Here is a 17533-nt window from a genome sequence, read left to right as displayed (position 1 = left end):
ACCTGCAGATTTTATTTGCATGTTGGAACTTGCCACGACTTGTCGTTTCCTCTCTCCCTCAGAAAAAAAAAAATGAAAATCGTCAGAAATCACAAATTAATGGTCAATCTCAATTAGACGAAAATGATCTAATTGTAGCATTTTAAAAAATAAAAAGACATTTAAAAATAGAATAACCTAATTAAATATTTTAAATAAATAAAAAACCAAACCGATAAAATACTACTAGTATTTGTTAAACACAAAAACAGTTTAATCATACGTAAACCTGAAGCCATTTTTTGTGTGACTTAAAAGGGAAGATATCGGATCCACCACTAACGCATAGTTACTTCCTTTTTATGGGAACTGTGATATCAGGTCATCAAACGGCGTTTCATTTTATTTACTTTTTTCGTGACATGCTTAAGCAATCTTTGCGCGTTCCTCTTTTTACTTGAAACTTAACCTATGACTACCTTTTTTTTTTGTTTGGTACATACTAAGATTTTTTTTTACTATCTTAAACCATTCACTTTTTATTTTTATTTACACACATAATATTGCTTATCTCTTTAATCTATCTTTTACAGTTTTAAAAATAATTTTAAATAATTAAATATTTTATAATTTGATTTCCGAACTGACAGGGGACATTTGGGTCAATTGAAGACTTCGTTTTAATTTGATGAATTTTATTTACGGTCTGCCATTCTCCCCTTCCTTCAAACCTCATCTTTTACGACGTTATCTGTCTCATTCTCCTTCTATGTTTGTGTGCGTCACTGAGTGAGAGTGAGTGAAACCAGTGGAACCTTTTCTCCTTTCTTGCTCCCTTTTTCTTGCAATCCAATCAAAAGCAAAACCCCTACGCTGATTCTCATGCTCAATTATGATCATTTCCTCAATTCAATTCTCGTCTCCGTCGCTTAGGGTTCATTTCGATTTCTCGCAGATTTAGCCGTCCATGGATGCCGCCATGAAGCCGGAACCGGAATCCGCGACCATTTCGACGGATCAGCCTCGGAAAGTTTCGGTGGTGATGGTTACATTGTTTACACTTGCGCCAAGAGGTCACTCGATTCGTGCAACGGTTTTTCAGAACGCGCGGAATTGAAGGAGGACGCGAAGGTTGAAGTTAAAACGGAGAACGGAGAGTGTGAGAAGCTGAAGAATGAGTCCACAGAGGTGGTTGCGAGGACGCGCAAGCGGTGCCGGCAATCGGAGTTGAAAGCGAAGGTTGAGTGTTGTGATCAGACGGTGGTGAGTGAGTCGGAGCAGGTAGTTGAGAATGGCGAAAGTGGAATCAACGGTGCTGCATTGGGAGCTCCGAGGAACAAGATGGAGTTGAAGATGTCGAAAAAGATTGTGATCAACAGGAAGCCTATGACTGCTAAGGAGCTTTTGGATACAGGTTTTCTTGATGGCGTCTCGGTGGTTTACATGGGTGGCATTATGTTACGAACAGAACAGAGGACAAAGCTAGCTATGCCAAACTACACTAATGGTTACCTTCATAATTCTTTTTTTTTTTTATTTCATTGAAATGGTGTATTTATAGTGATATACACTAATGATCTGGCACTTAAGGCCATAACAGAAAGGAATAACAGCTAGTATAATGGCTAGTAACAGAATGGATAATGTTTGTCGGCAAGGGTCTCTCCAAAAGGGTGCAATCAAATGTAATCCTTGCAAGTATGTTGGTTTCTTGTGTGTTCGTGTGAGCCTGGTGTTATATGGGCTGTTGTTGCTATCAATATCCACCATTGGAAAACCAACTTTGTCCTCAAGGTTGGACAATATAAACAAGCTGAACAGGGATGGATATAGAAAAAAAAAAAGGTACGTGAGTAAACTTGCTTTGTTTGTGGGCCTCTTTGGGTCTAGTTGATGAAGGCTATTGCATTCGGAATCTACAGTCTTCTACCCCAAGTGGCTACCCTTTTGTTAAAATGATTTGGCTTCAATGTTGACGGCCGTAACATTTGTGTGGACGAAGTTCAGCCTGTGCCAGTCATGGTTGTGGTGGAGGCGGTGGCTTCGGTGGTGGTGGTGGTGGATGTGGTGGCGTGTGTGGCGGCGGACATCATTGCCGATGATGGACAGAGCAAGAGGTTGAGGGTCGACGACGTGATCCACAGTGAGAACGGTAGATACAAGAAGGAGCCCGACAGGGACCGAGTGAGAGATTGTGACTGCGAATGTTCCTCTGGCCGTCACAGGAGCGAGAGGGAGAGAGATTAAGAGAGGAGAGACAGGGTTGTCGGCAATGGAGGGAGATGGAGTCGGCATGCTCAAGCATGCGTAACTGCATTGCGGGGCTGAGGTTGATGCGCTTCTTGGTGTCCACGGTGGTGATGAAAGCGGAGCGAAGACTCAGGAGGTCAATTTCTGTATTCTGTGGCTCTATTGTTAATGTCTCCATTGGTGGTGGTGTGTCTGTTGGGAATGAGTTGGGATGAAAGGGACTGGGTGTGAGAGTGGATAGCCAGTCAAGGATGACGTCAAGTTTGATGGTCATCTCTAGAGTCTTGGTGGTCATCTCCAAAGTTTGGGTGGTCATGGTGGATAGGTTCGGGGTGAGGTGGTATACAGCCTCTTCAAGGCAGTCTAGGGTGGTCTGGTGGCTATAGTGAGTGGGTAGGAGTTCCGGCATGTAGAGGCAGTCGTGGGAGGCAGTCATGGACGACAAGTCAGACCAAATTGTTGCGAAGACAAAGCTAGTTATGCTAAACTACACTAATGATTACCTTCTTAATTCTTTTTTTTATTTCATTGAAATGATGTATTTATAGTGATATACACTGATGATCTGACCCTTAAAGCCATAACAGAAATAGGACAGCGATGACAGCGATAACAGAAAGGAATAACAGAATAACAACTAGTATAATGGCTAGTAACAAAATGGGTAATGTTAGTCGATAAGGGTCTCTCCAAAAGGGTGCAATCAAATGTAATCGTGCAGGTATGTTGGTTTCTTGTGTGTTCCTGTCGGCCTGGTGTTATCTGGGCTGTTGTTGCTATCACATTAAGAAGGTTCATTCGTTTTCATATGCTCTGCGTGATGGAAGAAGATTACATTCTGGAAAAAATAAATATTAGAAGTTGCTTTTTTTTCATAGTAAGACTGTATGTTAGTTATCAATTTTAGTGGGAAATATTAGAATGTATTTTAAATTGAAGGTAAACTTATTTTTTACTTAGTAGTAGACAAATTGTGCCACGTCACTAACATAGTGTGTAGCATGAATGTCAAATATCAGAAGCAATCAGAAACTTTACAACAATTCACACATATTATTGGACCAATTGAATCACACCACCTTAAGTCAAATTTCTGTATACCAAAGAAAATTTATTTTAAAAAATCAGCTCTATAAATGGATTTTCATACCTCCAGTCATTAGTGACTGATTCTAGGTCTGACAGAGTCGGGATATTCTCCACAACCAAAAAAGTTTGTATCACGTCTTATTTATTTAAAAAGAAGTAATTTGGGACTTATTGAGTGAATAGTTAGTTAATTAAATGAACCATTAGAACTTAGGAGAAGCGTTAAGATTCAATAACCTTTTCAAAGTGGGACACGGCTATTAGTATTATTATATCTAGCTCTTTGAGCATCTAAGAATTCGGACCTGTGAAATTATTTCATAATTATCGTTCTAGATGGTGCTCGGTGCTCTGTTTGAAAAAGGTTGCTTTAGTATTTTGTTTGCCCACATTGTTTAGAGTTGATAGTTTGATATGTTGTGTTTATTGTCATTATTATAGGCTTCGGGATTACGAGGTGTGATTAGAGATGGGGAATATTGTGCTCGTGCCAGTCTATGCCATGGACGCAGGGTGACTTACGATTCTGTTTTTCCATATCAGCATCATGACTGGAAAAAATGAATTTTCAATCATTAACTAATGAATTGTGTAAGAGATGGGGAATATTGTGCTCGTGCCAGTCTATGCCATGGACGCAGGGTGACTTCCGATTCTGTTTTTTCATATCAGCATCGTGACCGGAAAAAATGAATTTTCAATCATTAACTAATGAATTGTGTAATTAATTACGAAGTTTTTCAGTAATCGATTAACAGGAAAGTACTTCATTACTAGTGAAAGAATCTCAAAAGATGTTTAAAAACATCTCTTCAAATTATTTTTGAACAACCACAAAAAGGTTTATATATATTTATGTCTTTAATTCAAAGACATAAAGAATATTCTTAGAGAACTTGATTGTAAAAATTCTCTCAAAACAAATATTGGTCAAACATTTATAAATCTATTAAGAATTTTTTTAGAACCTTCAATTTGTATTATCTACTTTAAAGAAGAGAAATCTTTCTATATATTTAAAAAACTCAGTTGTAATTAAGAGATTGTTCATCTCTTAACTTGTAAGGGTCTTAAACACTAGGGTGAGGAATCTAAAGCTTTGTTCAAAAGTTGTAAAGAATTTACTGGTATAAATTAAGTTTGTAATTCTCTCTTCCTTTATTTCATTTATTTATTGCAATTGATTTTATCTTTCAAGTTTAAAAATCATTGACTACTGAGCCTATCATTTCTGAGCCTATGATATCTCATTTAAAAAGGAGTTTAAAATTTGTTAGTCGAACAATTTTAAAACTTAATTCAATTATGATTGAAATCATTTATTCAACACATTCATAATTTCAGGTGTTCTATTTTGATTTTGGTTTAATATACAAGTTCAGAAGTTCTTGATCTCGGACAAGTGCTTTGAAAAATAAAATATCTTTTTCCGGATATTAGTTCGTTGACGGATTATGTAGGCTTTGCTTTACAATTTTTAATGCATTACAATATCGATGACTATACATTTAAATTGATTAATATACTGGATAATATATGTATGGATTTTTTCTAAAAGATTTTAAAAACTTAAAAAGTAATTTTAGTATTCGTTCATAAGTTAAAAAAAATATTGTTTACGCAGCTTAATAGTTAACAGTGTTTGATATTGGTAAAAGAGGAGAGAAAGAAACTGATAAGAGAATAAGGTTCTCTTGTTTGGTCCTGTTAAAAAAAAAAAGAGTATATAGCCGACGAAAAAAAGGACTGTCAGTTTGCCTTGCAAAAAAAAAAAAAAAACTTAGGAGGAAAAGATATACAAAACTTTCTTCTTTTCTTTTTTAATTAAGGGTTTCATGGGGTATTTCTCATTTTCTCTAATTTTTTCTTTTATGTAGGTGTTTGAACATACGTCGTTTTCCTTTCTGCGAGAATTTTGAATAATCACATATGCCGTGTGTGATTCGTTTCATGAGATTGATAGCATACGAATATATTCATGATGCCAACATATGTCCTAAAATGTCACTTTGGCATAGCTCACTGCAGTACTCTTGATATACTAAAAAATATATCTGCTAAAACTATTTATGCTCTTAATTTATTTTAACCCAACTGAAGGCTAAAAGTTCTGAAGGATTGAATTCGTAGCTTCCATTATTGTTATTCGCAAGAAATATACAAGCTTAATGTACACTGTTATTGTTTGGTTTTGCAACACAAAACCCTGAATTTCTTTCAGCCAAGTATTAATTAACAAGTAATAGGCAAGACACCAGTCCAAGAGGGAAGGATTGAAGTGGATTAAGGAATATGGATTTGAGGAAAGGATCAAAGGAGTGGGTCTTTTGATTCGGGGTTGGGCTCCTCAGGTACTGATACTATCACACCCTGCAATTGGAGGGTTCTTAACACACTGCGGTTGGAACTCAACCTTAGAAGCAATATCCGCTTACGTGGCCGTTGTTTGGGGAGCAGTTCTTGAATGAGAGTTTTGTTGTGCAGATACTAAGAATTGGGGTGGAAAGCCAGGTACTCTGGGGCGATGAAGAGAAAACTGGGGTCTTGGTGAAGAAGGAAGATGTTGTGAGGGCTATAGAGAAGTTAATGGATGAGGGAAATGAAAGGGAAGAGAGGAGAAAAAGGGTTACAGAGCTTGCGGAGATGGCTAAGAAAGCTGTAGAAGGAGGATCTTCTCACTTCAATGTGACCCAGCTAATCCAGGATCTCATGCAACAGTAAAAAAAAACAAAGACTAAGGATTATCTTCAGTTATCAAAAACATATATTTTATATATCTTATTTCATGAAAAGTTCCTTATTTGCTTATTAGCAAATCAGTAAGATATATATTGGTATCTTTTGTTATCTTGATTTGTGTGTGAGCGTGCCAAAGGATTCTTGCCCTATATTTTTGCTGATGATGTTAGTCCACTTATAACACATTTAATGAATCAACTAACATTAGTGATATTCTCTAAAGCCTCCTTTTGATAGAATGAGAGTGGAAAATGCATTACGATATAAAATTTTCATCATATTTGTTCTCATCATATTCGCCCAAGTGTTTAGAAACAAATAACTGAACTCTATTCGAAGACATGTCTTATGTGTTGTGATCAAATTTATGATATTGGATAAAGGGACAAAATTATATAAAGCATTGGTTAAAGAAAAACTTTAAATAAATATCAGTCTCATTATTTGGGTAATGCGTTGCTAAATATTACTCGATGTAATATAAAATACATTTTAATATTATAAGCAGAAAGGGAAGATCTAATGTTAACTAACAGACAAGGTAGTCATGCAATCCCTACTCTTAATACTACTTCTAAATAAAAGTTTATCCACACGCTCTGGGAAACTGAGATTTTAAAATCATAGAAGATGAAGACGTATCAACTCAAAACAAGGAAGTGGTAGCGGTTGAAGCTTCTTTGGATAATGAACAAGATGCTAGATCAGATGCTCATATGGTTGTAGGAGTATTAGCTCAACTTGAGCCAATATATGTTGATTCTTTTGAGCATTAGCATAGGAAAGTCATATACCATGCTCCACCAGTATCAATTGTTGATCATTCACCCATGATAGAGGATATGTATATTTCACAAGAAGCAACACCATTTTAGCAACAACCAATTGCTGATTCAGATGCCACATCTAACACAGAAAATATTAAATTTGTTTCTTGCCTCCCTAGTCCTTCAAGGTGGCCTTGCTTAAACTTGATATCAAACATATAAAATTAAAACTTCAATTAGCTCAAGGTATATTTCACCCTCAAATCCTTAGTCTATATGATTATATCCATTCTTTGTTTCCAGTAGGATTAATTTATTACAGTAATCACTCGAGTTTACACAGGATACTCTTCTTCCTCGAGCCTTCACAGGCTTGCCACACAGTATATGTTACAACCCTCTGCAAGCTAATTAGGAACTTCTTCTGAAATAGTGTATATATATTAATATGCCTTTGATAACCGAAGATGATCGTTAGTACTAGTCTTTGTTGGACTGTTGCATGATATCTTGTATTAGCTGGGTTACGTTGAAGTGAGAAGATCCTCCTTCTACAGCTTTCTTAGCCATCTCCGCAAGCTCTCTAGCCCTTTTTCTTCTCTCTTCCCTTTCATTTCCCTCATCCATTAAGACTTGTATAGCCTTCAAAACATGTTCTTTCTTCACCAAGACCCCACTTTTCTCTTCATTGCCCCAGTTCACAGGAGTTTCCACCCCAACTCTCACTCCAATTCTTAGTACCTGCACAATGAACTTCTCATTGAAGAATTGATCCCCAAACAACGGCCACGTAAGCATTGGCATTCCAGCACATATTGCTTCGATGGTAGAGTTCCAACCACAGTGTGTTAAGAACCCTCCAATTGCAGGGTGTGATAGTATTAGTACCTGAGGAGCCCAACCCCGAATCAAAAGACCCACTCCCTTTGTCCTCTCTTCAAACCCTGATTCGTTAATCCACTTGTTCAACTCTTCTGTTTGATTTCTCTCCCTGATAACCCAAATGAATGGTTTTTCAGATGCTTCTAAGGCCAAACCAAGCTCTATCAACTGCAACGGAATTAAATTGCATATACTTCCAAGGCACACGTAAACTACTGAATTTGGCTTTTGTAAATCAAGCCACTTCATGCAACTGTGCGCATCACTTGAGGCCTTGTTCCCTCTCTGAGCCTTGTCCAATTGATTCCTGTTTCTGAGTGAAACAGGGCCAACACACCACACTTTATCGTTTCTGATCTTCTTGAAATCCCCTGCATATGCTGGCTCCAACTCCTCAAAAGAATTCACGACCACGCCATAAGTAACCGCTTCCGCCGCAGCCATTTTGTCGACAAACTCGCTCCAGGTTTCATGCATTGGTCTTGACGTCTGTTCTTTGGTGATCTCAATTTTGTCAGGGATGTCAGGTATCAGAAAGTACTCTGAATCTGTTTCTATGCTCTCGAGAAGATTAGAAGTGACCAACTTTTGCTGCCACAAGAGACAGAAGCAGCTAACTCCGTAGAAAGAAATTCTGGGGATGTTGAATTTGGTGGCGATGTGGGCTGTGTATGCCAAACCCACATCAGAGATTATGCAGTTTGGTTTTGGTGTTAACTCTTCAAACACTTTCTCTGCTGGTTCATGTAGAAAGTTGTTTGCAGCAAGGAAGAAATTCAAACCCATACCCATTGAAGGAAGCATGTCAAAATTCTCACACCCTTCTGGAAATCCAGCATCTTGGGATGGAAATTGGAGTTGAACTAATCTGAGGTTAAGCCCTGAGTCTGAAGCACGACTAAAGGTTTCTGATAAACGAGAAGCGTTATGTGGGGTTGTGACTACGGTAACAATGATGTTATGCTGTGCTAATATTGTTGCAAGGTCTGTCATGGGGAGCAAGTGGCCTGGGGACATGAGAGGAAACAGAACAAAGTGAAGCTGAGGTTCTTGGGATGCCATTTGGATTTAGATTGGTCGAATAACAGACACTATTTTCAATTCTCAAATGCACTTGTTTATTAAATCATTTTGATAAAGTATTTCAACAGAGAGATATTAAAGACACTTCAAATAGAAAGTATGCTATAGCTATTTCTGTGTGATGTAAGCGCCTACCTATGCAAAGTTATGAGTCAAGCCGGCATGGTTTGTTATTAGTGGAAGACTTTAAGTATTGTAAGTCAACACGTCTTCAAAATCTACCAATTAATATTATGTGGATGAAAAATGTTTGATGAAAAGTCCTTGACTTATCCATAAGAGATAAGAGATAATAATTAGAAAAAAAATATAAGTATAATAAAGTTTTCTTATGTAATATGAAGAGATAAAATAAAATAAAAATTATTAGTGAAGTGTTTAAAATAAACAAATATTTTTATATCATTACTCTATGTAAATTAGGATTGTGTGGCTTTCCGCCAAAATCGAAGGTTCCTTTGGTTTGAACATGATTAAAAAAATTTAGTTTCTTTGCCAATGTAAAAATTTAATGGTAGATTTTATTTTTTTATTATATTTTTTATGTTTAAAGTTATTACATTAGAATTAAGAAATATTTAATAAAACTAAAAATTGTTATACTTAAATTAAAATATCCTTATTTAATACTTTGATATTGGATACTAACATCATTAGTAATAAATATTAAATAAGAGTATTTTGGAGAAAAAAATATTAAATTTTTTTTCAGAAACTTATAAATATATATACTGGTAACTTTTTTTCACGCATTGCGTGAATAGTTTTAAATTCAAATAAAATTTATAAATGAACATAAGTTAAAGAAAATAATGAAGATTTTCGTTATTAAAAACCAATGTTTTATTATATTAAATAGAGATAATCGAAAGAGACGATAATTTTAAAATTGATGAAGAAATTAAGAAAATAAATTATTTTAATCAATATATATATATATATATATATATATATATATATATATATATATATAATCTTTATTGATACTCGACAAGTGCCTCTCTATATTTTTTTAAAATCAAAATAAATTGAGAGAGAGGAAGTGATAAAGTAATGATGGAATTCAGAAGATAAAATAACCTTTCAAAAACCAGAAAAAATATTAATAATAATGAAGAAAGTTAAATATTTTTATACTATTATTATTGTTATCCTAGTCTATTTCGCAGAACTAATAATAATTTTATAAAATGAATCTTATTATTATTAATTTATTTTTATTGTCCATATCATTAATATTGTAAAAGATATAAATAAAAAATATAATCATAATATATTAAAACTAAAATAATAATTATTTTTATATAATTTATTTCTTTTTAAACACAATTATTATGTGACAGAGGAACAATTAACTGGCTTACCGTTACTCAATAAAAATCTAGAGTAAAAGCGTTAAACAAGAATTGTACAGTATTTTTTTTAAAAGAAATATGTACTATACTATTTAATATACATATATATATATATACATATATATATATATTCGTATTAATTACCTATTGGTTTATACTGATAAATCAGAGGCCCGTATCTGTACGGCAAAAGAAAAGCAAAACAGAATCAATATTTTAAAATGCAAACAAAAGAAGAAGAAAAGAGAGTGTAAATGCAGCAAGTATGACACGTGGAGTTTTTAGTTAGGATACTGGTCAGTAATCAGTGCACAGCTTCGCTCCGCTTTTTTTTTTTTTCCTGAAATTATACTTAAATTAAAAAGCAAAATATGAATAAAAGTATAAAAAATTTTAAGAAAAAATATAAAAATCATTTTTTATTTTTTTGAAAATACTTTCCGGTGAAGGACATTAGTTGGATCTTTCTACATTAATTAAAAAAATGGACATCTCCATTTATATTCTCCTTCAAATAACACTCATAGGTCAATGTATGTTTCATGCTCTTTTCATCCTCTTTTTAGTTTTTAAAATTCAGATTTTTATTTTATTTAAGCCACGCATTAATAATATAAAATAACTGGAGACATATAATTAGACCAACCATTTATTTATTGAAAAATGAATGACAATGAGTTGTAAACTTTGTTAATTTTACCTAAATCATTATATTATATAGATTAAATTATAAAAAATTTAAATTAACTTTTATATATTTATATATTCTTGTAAATTAATTATTTTGCTTGCCTATTCTTTTAAATATTTATATACTTTTTTTATATATTTATATATGATGTACTCTCTTTTATAGATACTTTATAGATTAAATTGTAATAATTATTTTAATTATTTTACAAGTTGAAATTTTTTTTATCATTGATCAATGATAAAAAAAAATTAATCAAAATCAATCTTTTAAATTAAATTTCATATAAATTTCTTATATTACTAAAAACTGTTTTAACTCGATATAATTATGGTTCCACTTATTTTGATTTCAATGTGCTGTTTGAATTGATATCATATTTATTTTAGCAAAAAAAAATTTTAATCAGAAATTATTTTTAGCATCTATTTTTAATAATTAATAAATTTTCTTAACTTTTGATTAAACGATGATATAAAAAATATTTAAAATCCATTAATTATTCAATGAATTACTCATTTTAAAAAAATCATTTTTTCCAGACTACACAACATAAATAATCTTCAGTAAATTACTCATTTTAAAAAATCATTTTTTCCCAGACTAAACAACATAAATATCTGGTTTTTTTTATGTACTTTTGTACAAACAATTTAGCTATATAAAAAAAGTAAAATTGACTGTAATAATTAATTTAAATTGCATGAGAATGTAAAGTGAGGATTAATTTAAAAGAAGAAAAATTGAAAAAGTTAGAACAGCAATTGATGCTCTGTCTCAGCCTCCTTTTTCGTCATTGATTTTGCTGTCACCTTTTTGGTAATGTATCGGTTGGTTGTTTTGACAGCTCCTCTACCTGAAAAGATCAAAATCAAAAAAATGATACGTGTAAGTCAACTAAAGAGGCACAAATATAATTTTAATGGACTATTCTTTTAGATATATCTATAGATTGTAATAATTATTTTATAAATTATTTTTATAAATTATGTTGAAAATATTTTATGATTGATGAATGATAAAAAAAAGTAAAATTATAAATTTGGTCTTCCAGATTATTTTCAGTTTTGGATTGATCCTCCACTAATTTAATTCACAAATTTGGTTATAATGTTGGTCCGCAGGCCACGATGTTAACGGCCAATAAGTAATGTTGACTGACACGTGTTACGTTCTTATGTGATGATGACTGTTATTTTCATGTTCTGATTGGATGTCAATTCCATAAAATATGAAATGAATTGTTGTTTTCATTGATTAATAAGAACATCACACGTGACCTTCAATATTACTTGGTTAATGTGTCAAAGTACAATATTGTGTTGTTTGAGGGACTAACATTGCACAATTTTACAAAATATGGAGACTAAATTTATGAATTAAATTACTAAAGGACCAAATTCAAAACTAAAGATAAAGGAAATCAAAAATACAATTTTATCTAAAAAAACATTAACATAAATTAATCCTTTGAAGTAGATCTTATATAAATTTTTTATATTACTAAAACTGTTTTAGGTCGATTTGATTATGCTTCCACTTATTTTGATTTCAACGTGTTATTTGAATTGATATCATATCTATTTTAAAAAATATTTGATGAAAAGTCTTAAATATCAATCATAAATGAGAAAGAGGAAGTGACAAAGTAATGAAGGAATTGAGAAGAAAAAATAACCTTTAAAACAAAACAAAAAATATTAATAATAACGAAGGAAGTTAAATATTGTTGTACTATTATCATTGTGATTCTAATTTATTTCGCAAAATCTATCAAACCTAATAAATAAATAAAAAATAATTTTATAAAATTAATCTTATCATCATTAATTTATTTTAAATTTTTATTGCTCATATTATTAATATTATAAAAGATAAAAAAATATTATCATAATATATTAAAAATTAAAATAATAATTATTTTTTAAAACACAATTATTATGTGACAGAGGGAACAATTAACTCCCTTACCGTTACTCAATAAAAATCTAGAGTAAAAGCGTTAAACAAAATTTGTACAGTATTTTTTTAAGAAATATGTACTATACTATTTAATATATATTCAATATATATATTCGTATTAATTACCTATTGGTTGATAACTAGACCAGAGGCTCGTAATCTGTACGGCAAAAGAAAAGCAAAACAGAATCAAATATTTTAAAAAGTAAAATTATAAATTTGATTTTTTATTTGTCTCAATTCTGATTTTTTTTTACGGATTTAGTTTTCTTGTTTCTTGTCATGCTCTTGTTTCAATTCCCAATTTTGAAATTAAATGTGATTGTTAATTGTTTATTTTCATTATCATGTTATATTTTTATTGGATATTAATCGTCATATGATTTTATTAAAAATTAACATTAATTAAGTGTATGAAATTAATATTCAATAAATATGTAATATATATAAATGATTATAAATAATAATTAATGTCTAATTTTGAAATTAAGAGCTAAAATAAAGTGATTGGAGAAAATTGAAAAACTAAATTCATAAATTATAAGAACACCAAAATCATAAATTTAAGACGAGGATGAAATTTATAATTTTGCTTTTTTAAAATGCAAACAAAAGAAGAAGAAAAAAGTGTAAATACAGCAAGTATGACACGTGGAGTTTTTGTTAGGAGGCGGAACTGATTTACTATATCTATGTGATAAAGGCTATTGACCAGCTATGGAGAAGGTAGGGATGGGGAACAGAGCTCGAGAGATAAAAGAAATGGCTCATAAGGCAGTTAAAGACGGTGGATCATCAGCTTCAAATTGCAAATTATTTATTCAAGAAATTGCGGGGTTAGTTCCTAATTGAAAAAATAAATTAATTATGTTCTCGTATCCAATATGTATCCCATTAATATGTATTAATTGATGAAGTTTCCGAGCCTTTAAAAAGTTATGAAGAATCAATATAGCTATAGAGACATAGAAATATGTATAATATAAACCCACAGAAATATTGTCTCTCGAGGAACATGTTTATAATCAGAATCTCTGTCTGGATTATATTTATACATTTTTATTTATAGAATCTGGTGCATCTGGAATAAGAAGATGGTAATTCTATTGGCATTGGATTCAAAACTTTTTCAGACAGATTCTGTTCTAATCATAAACAAATAGAAACGATGTATGAATCTCTTGATCAGTCTATAAATTTTTCGACAATGATAAAATAGCAGTATGCCTTGCTTTTGATAGGAGTACTGCTAGTTTAGAGTGTTGTTCCTCTTCCACCCAAGTTTAACTTAACTTTCTTTAGTGTAACTTTGCAAGGTTGTCTTTATTGACATTTTTTTTTCTATATACAGAATCGCATGGATCGAATTGTTTTCAAACCATTTGCCAAGTTGAAAATAATGCAGAACATAAAAAAAAGTGTACAAATAAATATGTATTAAGTAAAAATTAAACTAAAAACTAAAATTAAATTAAATTAAATGGAAACAGAGACATTATAAACAATTTAATTAAAGTATAACAATTAAGTTTTTAATTTAAAAATAATATTCAGTCCAAATAAAATTTGACACAAGGCATTCCAGTACCACATTTTGTGGAGTCATGTGTAATTATAGGGTCTGATTCTAGTCACGTTTCTTATACTTTATTTGATTCGGATTAGTCTGTGATGGGGTTAAAGAAAACCCATAATTTCTAAATTAAAATAACTGCAGTCTGCAGAGGATCTAAATCTCGTCTGTTAACATGGAGACATATTGCCTCCAAAAACCATGGAGACATATTAACATTAAGTAGAGTTGGGATATCAACATTAAGCAGGAGACATATTAACATGCTTCTTGATTCAAAAAGTAACCAGTGGAGTTAGGATTATTAACTTTATTGATTGATAATTTTTACTAGTTATAAACAAAAATTATTTTGAAAATGTGTTTTTATTAACTCGCCAAAGATGATCTCTTGTTGTTACGTATTTCCTAGTACAAATTAAGGAGAATTCAAAGTTACTAATTTAAATCACCACTTTTCAACGTTTGCTTATAGTATTTTTTATGATTGCAGAATTCACCTGAGTAATGCATGTTTTATGCATGGGGCTTGCACCTGGTGTGTCGTGTGTATAGACACAGGGATGCCAAAAGTGGTGAACCTTGCTAGTGTCACTATCTACAAATCATAGCAATTTACCATCACACTCACGAGTCATGTGTCTTAAGCGCTGGTATATATATGTGAAAAATAAAAAGAGAACAAATATGGGGATGTCAAGTGGAAGAAGTTGAGCAAGTTTTCCCGCAATTTGAGAAGTATTATGTATATATAACTAGTTGGAGATTTACTTGCAACTATATGTATAAGATTTGAACTTCTTAAAATGATTTTTATTCAATAAAATTATGTTTCTCCTTATCCATTTGTAACTATGAGCTTGCACCTTCTATTCACATAAACAAAATGGTCCCTGTGCTACTTTAATTTCTGCACATTTTTATTATGTCTGTACAAGGACAATGAACCCTTGTGGTTGCTACCTACTGGACACTCGTAAACAACTAATAAGTCTGATTAATAATGCACCTTTAAAATGTTTGTCTAATTATAACTGACAGGGAAATACAAACAAACAAGATATCTGATTCGTTAGTTTTCGTGCATGATCTAACTTCATAGGAAAAACAAGTCAAAACTTTGACCGTCTAATCAAATTACATCCTGCTGTTGACATTCTATTTTACAAGAAATTTAATCAATTTGCGGGAATACTAAAAGTTAGAAAGCAATGGTAAATTACATATTCAGTACTGCTAAAACAAAATATCTGCCAACAAAAATTAGCACAACTTATTAATAAATTTGAAGAGTTTATGGTACACCATTCAAAAGATAGATAATAAAGTGAATAAACTACAATCTGTGGCCTTTTACTTCAAATTAGTTTATGACAAATGAGATTATCTCACATCTCTCTTGATCGTTTGCTTGATATCCTGGATAAGCAAGGTCACATCAGAATGAGAGGATCCCCCTTTCTCTATAGCTCTTTTAGCCACCTCTGCAAGCTCTTTTATTCTTTTTCTTCTTTCTTCACTTTCGTTAGTCTCATCCATTAAACTTTCTATTGCTCTTTCAATATCTTCCTTCTTCACTTGCACACCAATTTCCTCTTCCTTGCCCCATTTGATAGTACTCTCAGCACCAACCTTCACTCCAACTTTCAATATCTGCACAACCAAAATTTCATTAAAAAATTGATCCCCAAATAGTGGCCATGTAACCATTGGCACCCCAGCACATATTGCTTCCAAGGTAGAGTTCCAACCACAATGTGTTATGAACCCTCCAATAGCAGGGTGCGATAATATTAGCAATTGAGGAGCCCAACCCCGAATTAGAAGGCTTCGAGCATTGGTCCTTTCCTCAAATCCCTCTTCCTTAATCCACTTTTCCATTGCTTCTGACATACTTCCTCTCCTGATAACCCAAATGAAGGGTCTTTTTTATGCTTCCAGGGCTAAACCAAGCTCTATCAATTGTGGTGGTGTTAAATTGCATAGGCTTCCAAGGCATGCGTAGATTACTGTCCCTGGTTGCTGACAATCAAGCCAACGCTTTAGGTGACACTCGTCAATTGAGGCCTTGTTACCTCTTTCAGCCTTGTCCACTTGATCCTTGTTACTAAGTGATAGTGGTCCAATACACCATACTTTATCTTTATTGATCTTCTTGTAATCCCTTGCATATGCTGGCTCCAATTCTTCAAAAGAATTCACAATTATACCATAAGTAGCAGTGCTAGCTGCAGTATATTCATCAACAAACTGTTTCCATCTTTCATCCGTTAAGTGTTCTGTATGGCCTTTTGTTATTTCAATTTTGTCAGGGAGACCAGGCAAAACAAAACACTCCGGTTCAGTAGCTTTGTTCTCCATCATATTATAGGTTTGTAAATTGTGCAAACATAGGAGAAAGAAGCAACTTACAGTGGCAAAACAAATCCTAGGAATGTTGAATTTTCTAGCGATGTGGACTGTATAAGGCAAACCCATGTCAGAGATTATGCAACTTGGTGCTGGTGTTAACTCTTCAAATAGTTTTTCCACTGGTTGCCATGAAATGTTTGCTGCACAGAAGAAACTGAACCCCATTCCAAGTGAAGGTAGCATATCAAGATTCTCACACTCTTCTGGTAATCCAGACTCTTTACTTGGAAACTGAAGTTGAGCTACTCTAATCTGAAACCCCGCTTCAATACAGCGATCAGTCGTTGATGCAAAACGAGCTGCGTTATGTGGTGTGGTGACTACTGTCACAATAACGTTGTGTTGCACCAATACTTTTGCAATGTCCATCATAGGAATCATGTGGCCTTGTGCCATGAATGGAAACAGGACGAAGTGAAGCTGAGGTTCTTGGGAAGCCATTCGTGTGTGGGTGGGAGGATATGGTAGAATGGTATGTAGGGTGAGTTAATTCACCTCAACTTGTTTATTTGTAAGTGATTTTCATTTTTATTTTGTCTATCCACAAGTATCTTGTAGGTGAAAATTTTGTTCGAGTTGGATAAAATTATTAAAGACGGTAAAGCTCTTCCTCCAAATATTTAATACAATTATACATTCAAGACTCAAACTCAAAACTCCTAGTTTGGAACAATCCCACGCCAACTCATCCAAGTGCTTGGTGCTAAGTGATTGATTTTCATTTTTCACACATCTTTAGGTCTCTATTGAT

At 32.7% G+C, this 17533-nt stretch overlaps 1 protein-coding gene, 1 long non-coding RNA gene and 2 pseudogenes across 2 annotated transcripts; 2 read left to right on the top strand and 2 right to left on the bottom strand.

The window, feature by feature from the left end:
- Nucleotides 1–2282: 2282 nt before the first annotated feature.
- LOC114405291 lies at nt 2283–6269 on the top strand (annotated as a pseudogene).
- A 231-nt stretch (nt 6270–6500) lies between these two features.
- On the bottom strand, nt 6501–8855 carry LOC114407133 (UDP-glycosyltransferase 73C6-like). Its single transcript, XM_028370112.1, has one exon. The coding sequence runs from the start codon at nt 8766–8768 to the stop codon at nt 7305–7307; it is 1464 nt and encodes a 487-aa protein (XP_028225913.1). The 5' UTR covers nt 8769–8855; the 3' UTR covers nt 6501–7304.
- A 4675-nt stretch (nt 8856–13530) lies between these two features.
- On the top strand, nt 13531–15222 carry LOC114405547. Its single transcript, XR_003665262.1, has 2 exons — nt 13531–13633; nt 14864–15222. It is a non-coding gene; the product is annotated as an uncharacterized LOC114405547 (long non-coding RNA).
- Nucleotides 15223–15601: 379 nt separating this feature from the next.
- Nucleotides 15602–17462, bottom strand: LOC114407132 (annotated as a pseudogene).
- Between the last annotated feature and the right edge of the window lie 71 nt (nt 17463–17533).

This window comes from Glycine soja, chromosome 3 (assembly GCF_004193775.1).
Source record: "Glycine soja cultivar W05 chromosome 3, ASM419377v2, whole genome shotgun sequence".
NCBI lineage: Eukaryota > Viridiplantae > Streptophyta > Magnoliopsida > Fabales > Fabaceae > Glycine > Glycine soja.
This window is presented reverse-complemented; position numbering and strand designations above follow the sequence as displayed.